Source organism: Bubalus kerabau, chromosome 11 (assembly GCF_029407905.1).
Source record: "Bubalus kerabau isolate K-KA32 ecotype Philippines breed swamp buffalo chromosome 11, PCC_UOA_SB_1v2, whole genome shotgun sequence".
NCBI classification, from domain to species: Eukaryota; Metazoa; Chordata; class Mammalia; order Artiodactyla; family Bovidae; genus Bubalus; species Bubalus kerabau.
In genome coordinates this window covers 24,251,947-24,263,762 of record NC_073634.1, presented here as the reverse complement: position 1 = coordinate 24,263,762, position 11,816 = coordinate 24,251,947, and the positions used below count along the sequence as shown (strand labels likewise).

Below are 11,816 nucleotides of genomic sequence, written 5' to 3'. Positions count from 1 at the left end.
AAAACTGGAGCTGAACTGGAGGGAGAGAGATTGAATGTCAAGTCAAGGAGTTTGGAATTTGACTGTAGATAAATAAGAACAGTCAAAGAGTTTCACACAGGCAATGTTTGGGAATGAGATGTTAGAGACCTGTGGGATTGATGGGAGCAGGAGGAAAGCTAACAGGAAAAAAATCCAGATATCAGGTGATTGAGACCCAGAGAGCAGCAACATTACGATTAGTTTTTATAGGTTACGTTCCTAAAATACAACTAAATGGAGTTGTGCTACAAATGTAGCATTAAGATTTTTCAAAGGATGTTATCAAAATGAAAATTTGGGAGGTGTGTGATATTTCTGAAACCTTCCCAGTAATTGATCATTTCTATAATAATATGAAGGGGAAAGAAATTTTGTTTTTAATATTTTATTTACGAGTTTATGTCTCCTGTTTCACTTTTCGTGTCCAGTCGATTTCACACTTTGCTTTTAAGCACTGACCCCCAAACATCTGTGGCCTGATAATAGAAATCTAATTTCAAAGGAGTTCATTAATTTCAGAAAAATGAAAAGCTTGGCTTCAAATTAAATATCAGAAACTCCAAAAAGCTGGCAGTTATCCTGTGACTGTTCCAGACTCCTTTTGTTCAAGATGCTAATAGATGGGTTCCTGATTAGTCATCAGACAAGGAGAAGAAAACTTGTAAGACTTACAAGTGAAACTTCCCCTATTTTATCAAACAGTACATCACTACTGGAACAGCCCTCTGGAGAAGTCAGCTGCAGTACCAAGATTCTCAATGAACAGTAGTAACCTATGCCCCAAATTACAGAGAACTGCCTAGAAATAGAGACGGATTGTTTAAACCTAATTGTTTTCTATTATGATTCTGAACTCTAGGCACGTCAAGGATGTGGACCATCTGGGCCATATCTGTGTGGAAACAGAGCACATTTTATTTCCCCATAGCCAGGCAAGCCTCATTGCAATAACTCTTCTGCCTGTACTGTAAGAACTTTCTTTTCAACTTAGTTCTGGAAAACAAGGTAATGCTAGCCCTAAGCTTTCATTCTGACTTGGTGTTTGTAGCAACCACTGTGTGTGAGCCAGTAAAGTATAGACGTTGTTGCTACCTTCTTTACAGACTGAAGAACGTCTTTTAAGGCAATGTGGCTTAATCAATGCTTTCTTCTCAGTCCACGTGGTCATGAGTGTGAGTGACACTCAGGATCACTGGTGGATCTTTGAATCCTGAGTATTTAATAAAACACAGACTCTGGACTTTTTCCTGTCCACAGCACAACCCACAATCCACATGAGGGAAAATGTTTCTTTGACCTCCCAGTTCTAGAGGACTTACTGTTCCCTGCGCTGGTTTTCATAACCATAGAACAAGAGGAATATTACTCTTAAGGTTCTTTTCCTATTTGCATATCAACATGTCTTTAAGCTTTGAACCTTCTTTGTCATGGTTTAAGCACAAATTTTTCCACAACTCGTATTTGCAACACGTAATACAATTGTGTTAACTGATGCTTTGCCTTAAGGGATGTTAGGTGTTGCCTTGGGGTTTTTGGAAGATATATGGCATGACAGAACTGCCCCCTAGCATGGTGTATACTAGTCTAAGATGAAATAAATAAGCTAAAGACCTCAGAAGCATAAATTTCACATCCATGTTAAATATGAACATGCTCAATATTATACTGGGGGAATGACTTCAAGGTGGAAGTTTTCTTACAAGCATTTATTTTCCTCCAAATTTATTGTGTTTTTGTAATGCTGTGAAAAGTCTTCATTTCCCTTGTCCCAAGTGTTGTTCAAAGAGCCAGCTCTCAACCACAGACTAATCTTCATCTCTTCAATGTCTTGTATGTTGATTTAGTTTCATATGTAGGTATTTATATTAGTTTTCCTCAGGGATTTATACATCAATATATATATATATATATTCCTACACAGATATATACAAGCTTTTTATCCTCATCTTACCACTTGACAATACAACTTTAAGTATGTTTTACACAGCTGTTCCTTGGTCAAGCTCATTTGCAAGAGCAAGTCGGTTTCTGAAGAAATCTTGTTTGGTGGGTGAAGGATCCATTGAGGGATTCTCATTAGTTTTTTCCCTGTATTCTGATCCACTGGACCTAAAATCTCAGCACACAGATAAAGTACAGGTTGATTTGGTTTTAATTGTTTTCAAATATTTTATCTAACCAAATTGTTTTGCATTTGTAAAACAGAACAAGATCTGCCTCCTAGATCTGGAATAATTTTTACTTCCCTTGAATTTCATGACTCAGGACATGTGTGACTAAGAGTTGCAGCGCACATAAAGAGTTGACCTTTCTAGTGCTTAATGGGGACACTGGTGACAATTGTGTATGACAGTGTAAGAAATCATGTAATAGCATTGTCAACGGGGGAGAAAGGATTAGAAGATTCAATAAATCCTATTTTCAATTCAATCAAGGAACGACTACACAAATTAAGAAGGCCCTTAGATTTTAAGGGGTAGAATTCATTGCTCTCAACCAAGGTTATCGAGGGCCTTTACTTAATCTGGGCATTACATTACAAACTCTTGCTTTTGCTTGTTTTCATTTTTAAATGAAAAATTTATTGAAGCCAACCACACATATATGCTACATTTGGCAGAATGCAGAAATCAGTACAGTAATTAGATTAAGGAGATTCTATTATCTCAACCACCACATAGGAGACCAAGCCCAATCAAGAGGCAACAACTCAAAACAGTCCAATTGAGTCCCCAGTCGAGGGTGTATTCTTCCTTTCTCTTGGTTAAGCCAGTTGGGTAATCCATTCCAGCTCTGCACCTTCTCCAGTCTGTTCATGTCAGAAGTCCCTAGAGGGAGGAGGCTTTCTGGAAATAACCTCTGATAAGCTAGGCTGGGGCCCTTTGGCTAGCTTCAGCTCTGAGCTAGAATGGGTAAAAACTAGCCCAGTGACTAAGAAGCAATATCAAAAGACCTCATGCAAGGTGTATGACAGTGACGTTAGACATGAAGTTCTTTGTCCAAAGCTCCTACACAACTGAGCAAGTTCTCCATATGCCGAGGCAGAGTCAGGCATGCTTCCACTATCCACAAAAGAAGGATACATTCTTTCACTATCGTAGATACACTAGGAACGTCCTCACTGTTGCTATTAGATAAGTTAATTATGACTCTCATTTACTGAAATCATTGGGCAGAATGCAAACATTCCTTTACCTTATTTAAGGAAAGAATCTAGATCCACGCAAAGACTAAAATTCTGATGTCTAGAAACATGATGATTGATTGGATTTTTAATTTTTAACTCTGACCCTATTATTTGGTTTCACAGATGAAGGCCTTAGCTGTCTACCACACTTCCTCCATCTGGTCAGTAAGGAGCCCTTTTCCACTATATCCCAGTACATAGAGGAAGAACTTTCTCTCCTCAACCCCAGTAGATCTGGGTGTTCATTAAGTAAGATGATGGCTGGCTGGGCTGAAAGTCTCTTTCCTTTTCAGAAGCCGCCTGCAATTCTCCCCTGAAACCACCTCCTCAGGCCCCACCCTAAAGCTCCAGGCTTTCTCTCAGAACTCCCAGCTACCTCCAGTTCAAATCATCCCTGGTTGATGCACTTGTGCCCCAACTGTTAGGAAGATAGATTTTTGACCATGTCATTCTTTCCCCGTATCTTCTGTTATCCAGAAGACTAAGAATGCCTAAAGCATTGCAGGGCGAGGGGGCAGGAAGTAGGAAGCAAGATTTGAATCTGGCTGCTGTTTCTTCCAAATTGTTTCCCCACATGATAGTTTCTCATCAGAAAACATTCATCAAAACTTAAAATCTTTGCCTTCCATTTCCCCTCTTAGCTACATCTGATCTCTCCAAAGCCCACCATGTCATACTTTGATGGTTCCAACATGCAACTGTTTCATGTTTACCTGGAAATGGGAAAGCTCTGATGTCACCACCAGCCCCAAGGACCACAGAAATCTTCACCAGTTGAGTTCCCATTTCTGAAACAAATGCCAAAATCGCCCTGTCTAGTTTCCAAAGTCCACAAACTCAGCTTAGTATTTTTCTTTTTTAACTGCTCTTCTCACAAACCACCTTTGTGTCTGCAGGTGTGTGAATGGCTCCTCATTTCTTGATATTAACTAACAATTAACTAAATGGTAACTTGCTAATCATTTTCAAGATCTAGTATTCCATTGTAGCCATGACTAGAAGCTAATTTTCACCCTTTTAAAGATACTTTTAGCTGATTTCTTTCTAATGCTTACATGGTATATGAACACCTCAACTTTTGGACCCTTGTGAATGTGTGGTTGTCAGGTTCTAGAGTAATGCATACCTAAATTACTGAAAAATAACCTGTGGAATCTAGGTGGAAAGCTAATGGATTTGCTTTTTATCCCCTTTCTTTATAAAACAGAAATGGTATTTGAGTTGCTAGGGCCATTCTGGCTGACTGCAAAGGAACACACATAAGGGCCAGGCAGGCAAACACTTGCTGGGCAAGATTAGGATGGCTGCCAGTACCTTCTGACACAGCCATCCAAATGTTTGATGGGAGGGGAACACACCTGTCCCTAACTTTCCTTCCACTCAACTGACAGAGACAAAAAAAATCACAAGTTGGGTAGGTCATGCAAGTATCAATTTACTACAGTAAGCCGTAAAGTTTATTTGGAGCTGGGGAAAACAGGAGGGCTGGGATCAGTGGTGCAGGAGCCTCTGACCTAAAAAGGGTTGCTTTGCTGACTGGAAAGACTGTCTGCCTTGAAAGCTTCAGGAAGATGCAGATGGAGAAGAAAGGGAGCAGCAGAGCACCCATCCTGTCGGCCACGTAAGTTGGTCCTGACAATCAACAGGGTGACAAACGCGCACTCGTTTGATGTAGATTTGTAAAGGGGTTACTATGTTCTAGGCACTAAACCTGGTAGCTGGGTCACTCTTACATTTGGATCTTAAGCTTCTGCTGACAGAACCTAGAACACTGAAGACTCTTAACGTAGTGACTGATCTCAAATGACCTACTGAGTAACATCTATAATCAGGTTTAAGTAAATGTTTTCTCTTCAGCCATCTCCTTCCGTTTTCCATTTATATGGGGAATTAAAATGGGAAATGAGAGAGAATCCCAAAGTGGGTAAGAATGGAGGAAGAACTTCACACAGGCTCTAAGGAGGCAGAGAAGAACATGAGGCTGCAGTTATCAATGGATTCTTTAGTAGTTGTGCTTTCTATGACATGGTCTGCTCCACAGTCCAAGCTGGGCAGACGGCAAAGCGGACTCACTGACACTCAGTCATATGGGACTCTGTGGAAGTGCTCTCTCCGCAGTGTGTGATTAAAGAAAGAAGAGATTTCCATGGGACTGGTAAAGGGAGGGTGCTGACTGGGAAAGAGACCCTCTGAGGCATGTAAATTACAAAGTGCTAAAGAGGAAGAAATGGGTGAGGAAGTAGAATTAATCATTTGGACGCCATATGCTTTGTCTTCCACTCCCATGAGAGTTGAGGATAAAAAGAGCACGTACATCCCTGCCCCAAGCTGTCTTACAGAACCCTCTTCCCCTATGCACACCCCCAACCAAGGTATTGGCCTAAGTCTAAGATTCACACATAGGGATGAAGTAGCATTGGTCTCGGAATTTAGGACAGTCTAGATTCAAGTTTTTGAAAGCTTCCAGGTCAATGCTTGTACAATGGGATGGTCTACCTTCCATCCTGCTCAAAGGCAGGGGGACAAGGATTCAGCCCAGCATCAACCTATCACATGAGGTCTGTTCTGTTCCTGGCTTCTAAGAATCCTTATTTAAAAATTTTTAAAATCACTTAACGTTTTCCAACTTTAAGATATGTCATCTTTATTTTGACCAATTCTGGGCAGCTCTCAAGGACATGTGACCTGGTATCTACCCAGGATGAATGTGCCTGAGATAGAAACGGTCAGAGCATCATCCTCTCCCCCAGATATCTTGGGCATTTTTCATGACTTTTTTTTTATGATGTCAACTTGACTCTCCCTTTTGAATCCTTGTGGGTATGAGCATTCGGCCCTCCCAGCCTCAGAGGGAAGAGAACCCTTTCTCAGGTTTTCTGTTGCATCTGGCTCCATGCCTAGCTTCATCCCGAAGCAGCATTCTGGGTGTGTGGGGCCACCAGCCAAACAAGCCCCTATGGATACAAAAAGTGTGTCAGTGTAGACAGGAACAAGCCTGCAGAGGGCTGGGGGAGGCAGGCAGTGAGCCCCGGGTGTGACACAGGCAGCTGCTCTGGCTCTGATCCGTCTTGGACCTCTGAGGCCAGCCTCTAGCCTGACTTCAGGACCCAGGATGAACCATGTCTTGAAGTCACAGGGCTTGCTGCCAGCCTGACCTCCCAACACATGGGAGGAGGATGGGCAGAGTATCTCTTTCTGGTTCCTCCCTGTACCTGTCCATATGCCTGGCTTCAGTCTGCAAAGTTCCTACATAACAGCCGGGACCAACCAAGTCACTCACGATTCCTAGACAAGCATCTTACACAGTACATGCGTATGACAAAGAATGCTTCATTCATGAGAAGAGTCAAGTGTTCTCATCTGAGTTGAGAGCCGCTGACCTTTCTGTGCTATGCTGGGGCCTCCTTGCCCTTTGTCTCTACTTTAGCAAAATGGAACAAACTTTCCAAGGTTCTAGGATGAAAATACTCAGGAGAAGCTACTCAAGTTGCTTTTTTACCTTGTGCCAAGTCTCCAGAGGGCCTACCAAAGCACCCCAGATACAAGGCGACAAGCAAGTATTACACAGCAGCGCTCACAGTCCTACACAAGATGTAAAAAGCCAGGAAAGCCGACCAGAGGGAGCAACAACTGTATGGCACCAACTTTACTTCCATCCGTATAACACTTCAGATTTTAAATACAAAGGCAGTGCCAGAAGTGGTGGCAGCAATTGGATTGAGGCAGGAGGGACTTGTCTATGATAAAAGTAGGAGAGAACTAAGGGGATCCGTTTGACCCTCCAGAAAGGATCCGCAAAATCTGCCAGAGGGCTGAAAGTAATTATCTAACATGAAAATTTAGAGAGTCCACAGCAAATCCTTGGCAATGAACCAATGGCTATGGGAGGTTATAGAAAGATAAAATCTGGCCTTCTACATGGTCATTAAAATGACGGGTCCCAGGCCACACTGATTTCTTGTTTCAAGCATTAAAAAGATGTGATCTCCCAGACTGATCTACAACAAAGTCAAAATACAGATAAAGCAAATCTCAAGCTAGAAAGCACTCGGGTGGCAGTGATCTCCCACCCGCTGTGGGTGTCCCTTTCACAGCCTCCCTAACCAGGGTCATCCAAATCCTCCTTAGGAGAATCCACTGCCTCATGGGGCAGCCAGCCCCAGTTCCAGGCAGCTGCGTTTTAAGAAAGTTCCTCTCTTATCCACTGTTCCCGGTCCTGGAACGGGAATGTGCAAAGGAACCAGCAACAGATCCATGACTGGGTGCTTTCCAACAGGCAGCACACAGTCATTATAAATGGCAAAAAGTGGTTGTTTTCTTGGGAAACACTGTGGTTTAAAAATAAGTAAAAATAAAAGGCTCAAGCAATGGTCTTAGGAGTCTGGAGTTCTTAGCAGGATTCAGAAGCCTGCATTCCAAAGTCAGGCTGGAGAACTGTCTCCAGGTCTCTCCACTGTCACACTTGACAGGAGGTGCTGGGTCAGGAAAGATCTAAATCTATGGTCCTAGAAAGGGATTCAATTCTCAGCTCATTACCCCCAAATCAAGGGGCTCCAGCAGTCATGCACGCCCGGGCTACTCTAGCAAAACTGAACGGGCTAGAATAGGAACAGGGCTGCCTCTGCAGGACTGCTGCTCCCCCTTGCCTCTTCTTCCAGTAACAATGGGTGGGACCAACGATCAGAGAGACCTGCTACTCTCAGTACTACCCTCCCTCTAGGAGAGGAATTAGACAAACCAACCGCAAAAGTCCTCAGTCCAGGCCTGCCCCAGTTCTTCCATCAAGACCACTATCTAAATTGGGAGAAAGTGATTTCCTGTGTTTCCTCACACAGGAGCTCCAAACTATGAAGTCAGCAACAGTGCCTTTAACTTTTCCATCCACTAAAATAGGGACACTTGCTATTAAGGCTTACTGTGAGAAGCTCCTCTAAGAAGGGAAACGAAGCACCAGGCAACAACTCTAAGGGGGAGACAACAGGCCTGAGGACGGGTGGAGAAAGGGACAGCAGTCTCCCCAGCGGGTGAGGGCTAGACTGGAGATCCCCCCACTGCCAAACGCTAACACTCAGTGCTTTTGTCTTACGTTTCATGCTGGCATTTGGCCAATGCCTCCCAGTCTGTGAAACAGTGCTTGTAAGTGCTGACCAAAATGACAGGTGGGTGATACCACACAGCAAGGGCTGAGAATCTTAGAAGGACCACAGGAAAGAAATGCCTTGCTTTTGCCTCCTATGGAGTATGGAGACTCCATTAAAGTGATTTTTTAAGTAGGACCCAAGCCAAATCCATCCAATCATTTCTGCTAGGGAAAACATAGGCAGATAGCCCCTAAATGTGCACTAGTAACCAGGATAACTACAGGTCCCTACAGGCGGAAGAGCTGCGATGCCTGAGAAAACCTTCCACAGGCGGGGAGGTTCTCATGGTGCACCCATTACACCCAACCCCACTCCTTGCGCCCATGGGGATTTCCCAGGAGACCTCCTCTGCCCACTCCTCCCAGGACACAGGACTTTGGGAACAAGGAGGCAGGGCTAAAAGACAGAGGCGGCAGAGGACAGAGCCGAGTGTGCTTTTACTCTAGGAGATCACAATAAGAAACATCTTCACCTGGCAGGAATTGTGGCTACTGGGTACAGGCACTGAGCTTGAAGCAGTTGTGTAAAACCAGGCTACTTGTTACTGTTAAAACCTCAAGACTTAGCCCACAGGGAAATGAGTTACAATGCTGTCTTGTCTAAGGGCTACTCACTTCTTTTTAAAGAGCTTGCGGAAGGAGCTGCGAAAGCCCCCTTTCTGGTCTTGCCTGGGGTTTTGATCGCTGAAAGATGTTTGTTCACTTTCTCTTTCTTCCTTTGGACAGAATCTGGTGGCATCTTCTAAATGCATCTCCTGAAAACACAAAAGAGGGGTGTATTTTTACTCTTATCCAAAGTTAACATTGATCCTGACTATGGGACAATTTTCTTTAACCTCTCACTTTCCTCTCCCACCCCAAAAGACTAATGACGGGCACCTATTCCAACTAAAGCAAACCTGGGCTAATTAAGAAACTAGATCTAGGGATTCTTTGGGATTCTACTAAGATTCATAACTAAATAATGGAGATCAACATTTTGATGGCTGAGTGTAGCATTTTTGAAAGTGTGGTCCTAGGGCTATAGGATCAACTGGGGCTTTCATTTAAATGTAGGCTCCTGAGCCCAAAAACCAAACTATCTGAATCAGAATCTCTGAAATTAGGCCTAGCTAATCTTTTTGCACAGATGAGGAAAACAGCAGTTTAAGGTATGTTCTTGCCCACCTGCACTTAATGTTTATATGAGTCACCTTGGAATCTTGCTAAAATGCAGATTTTGATTCAGTTGGTCACAGGTGGAGCCCAAATTCTGCATCTAGAACAAGCTCCCAGGTAAAGCATTTACTACTCATGCAAGGACCAAATCTTGAGAAATGGGCTTTTTAGGAAGTAAATCTACTAATAGTTGAAGGAAAATCTTTCTGTGGAATCATGATCTTGATAAGATCTTGCCTTTGTGTAGCATTTCACACTTGACAAAGCATATTCACAAACTTTATCTTATTTGGCCTTATCCTCACAACAACCCTGTGAGGTAGGTAAAGTATGGATTGTCTTATTTCATAGATGAGAAAACTGGAGGCAGAGAAGCCAAATGAATTGTCCAGAAGCACACAGCTATTTGGCAGCAGAGTCAGGATTAGAACACAGATCTCCTGACTCCCAGTCAGGTGCTCTTGCCACTAAAGCGTATCGTCTTCTTTTTTTACTCTTAGCGACAGAACACTCAAGACTAGGGTTTGGCTGGCTCTGAGGACAAGGATGGCAAATACACAGTACATCTGAGGAGATGGAACCCTAGGAGCTTTGCACACCTCATCAGGAACGAGCCGATATCTTTACAGATGGGGCTTTTGAAGGGCTCATCTTTTGCAGCTAAAACCCCATCTCACTCTGATTAATGGTTTTTGCCTGGCAAAACCATTTGTTGAGCTCCCAATTTTTCACACATCAACTAGGGGAAAAAAGACATTTGTATGAGCATATGAAATAAAAGCATTCTTTACAGTTTATACTATAGGAGTTAAAAGATTTTGTATGTATATCTCTGCCCATTCCAAGTGACTTTGAGTTGGCACTTTTTCTACTTTCCTTGTTAATTAACTTTAAAAAATATGTGTGTATATATATCTTTCATTTTTTAATCCACTTTTTTTTTTTTTTTTTGGCCACGCTGTGCAACATGTGAGATCCTAGTTTCCGGACCAGCGATCAAACTCATCAAACTCATGCCACCGCCACTCTTGCCCTGCACTGGAAGCACAGAGTGTCAACCACGACTGCCAGGCAAGTCCCGAAACTTTTAAACTTTGACACATGCCTAACTTTGATTTATCTAAGAAATTTTACCTAATAGAACTGTATAAAGTTCAGAGTTGAAAATCAGAGGCAGAAGGAAATCTAAGAATCCCGGGGCCCTTCAGCAACCTTAGCTGGGCCCACTGAAGTATTTCTGCCTTTCAGGAGGCAGACACAGACTTTGATTTCTGGAGTTCAGATGGGCTGGAAGCGCCAAGGTTCTTCATGTTCCTCTGGCCTAATGTTCACCACTCCCACCTGGGGAAGTATTCAAAAGAAGACTCACTCCTCCCTTTTTTTTTTTTTTAAGGCCCATGAGCTTTCTTTTTTATATTTCCCTACACCATTCTTCACTTAGCCAATAGCTAAGCAGCTTTTAAAATTGAATTCAGATGTTCAAACTATCTAAGACTTCTCTGAGGGTTTAAATAGAGACCCTCCCATGTGCTCCCATGGTTTATTATAATTCTGTTTATGTGTCTCCTTCAGGGCTAAGCCAGTGGCCTTGGAGGGCAGAGACTGGATGTTGTTTATTTCTGAACCCTCAACATTTAGCACAGAGCCTGGGGTGAGGCAGGTGGTCAGGGTTTGCTGAAAAATGAATGGAGTCAGTGCTCTTCAATCTCTTCCCACTCCTTTAGAAATAGGAACAGGTGGAACGCAGGGCCCTCACTCCTGTGGAAAATCGTTTCTCCTGGAGGCAAAGGATCCCTAGTGCTGGATGTAAGGGACACTTAATGAAGGACAGTCCTGGACTGTCACTTTCAAGGTGTTTCAATCAATACAGTGCTGCCCTGTAAATCCTAACCCTGCTTCTAAAATGTTAAAACAGGAAGAATGGGGGCACAGCTCAGAGCCACTCTGTTACTCTCTACTTAATCAGAAATTGCCTTTGTTCCAATCACTTGTGGAGACATTGTTTATTCAGGAACTATTAGTCCTTTCACGAATATGTATTTAAACACTTCTTTAAATGTCCCAAGGCTTGCAGATGTCAAGATGAAACATCAAAATACCAAACATCCATATAGAGGCCAAAGAAGGTGTTTGTGAGTCAATGCTTTCTGGACAGTTTGGTGCTGTCTTCGTCCAACTGGAGTCTGCAAAGTACCATGACACCCTTTTCCAGGCAAAAGGAAAGCAAGTGGAAATGAACTTTTTTCAAGAGTCCCCAGGGAGAGAGGGCAACTTGCCTCCTCCCTAGCTATAAGCAAGGGTGCAGGTCAG

General features: G+C 43.0%; 1 protein-coding gene and 1 long non-coding RNA gene across 2 annotated transcripts in view; one reads left to right on the top strand and one right to left on the bottom strand.

The window, feature by feature from the left end:
- Window positions 1-1,274: 1,274 nt before the first annotated feature.
- ARHGEF33 (Rho guanine nucleotide exchange factor 33) overlaps window positions 1,275-11,816 on the bottom strand; it is a 43,988-nt gene continuing 33,446 nt past the window's right edge. The window contains exons 14-15 of the mRNA XM_055539863.1: window positions 8,964-9,103; window positions 1,275-2,130 (exon numbers count right to left, since the gene is read on the bottom strand). Coding sequence (XP_055395838.1) covers window positions 2,001-2,130; window positions 8,964-9,103 — 270 coding nt within the window. The 3' untranslated portion in view covers window positions 1,275-2,000. The remainder of the gene's footprint in view (window positions 2,131-8,963; window positions 9,104-11,816) is intronic.
- On the top strand, window positions 4,648-11,427 carry LOC129622941 (uncharacterized). The gene is made up of 2 exons (XR_008700193.1): window positions 4,648-9,825; window positions 10,481-11,427. It is a non-coding gene; the product is annotated as an uncharacterized LOC129622941 (long non-coding RNA).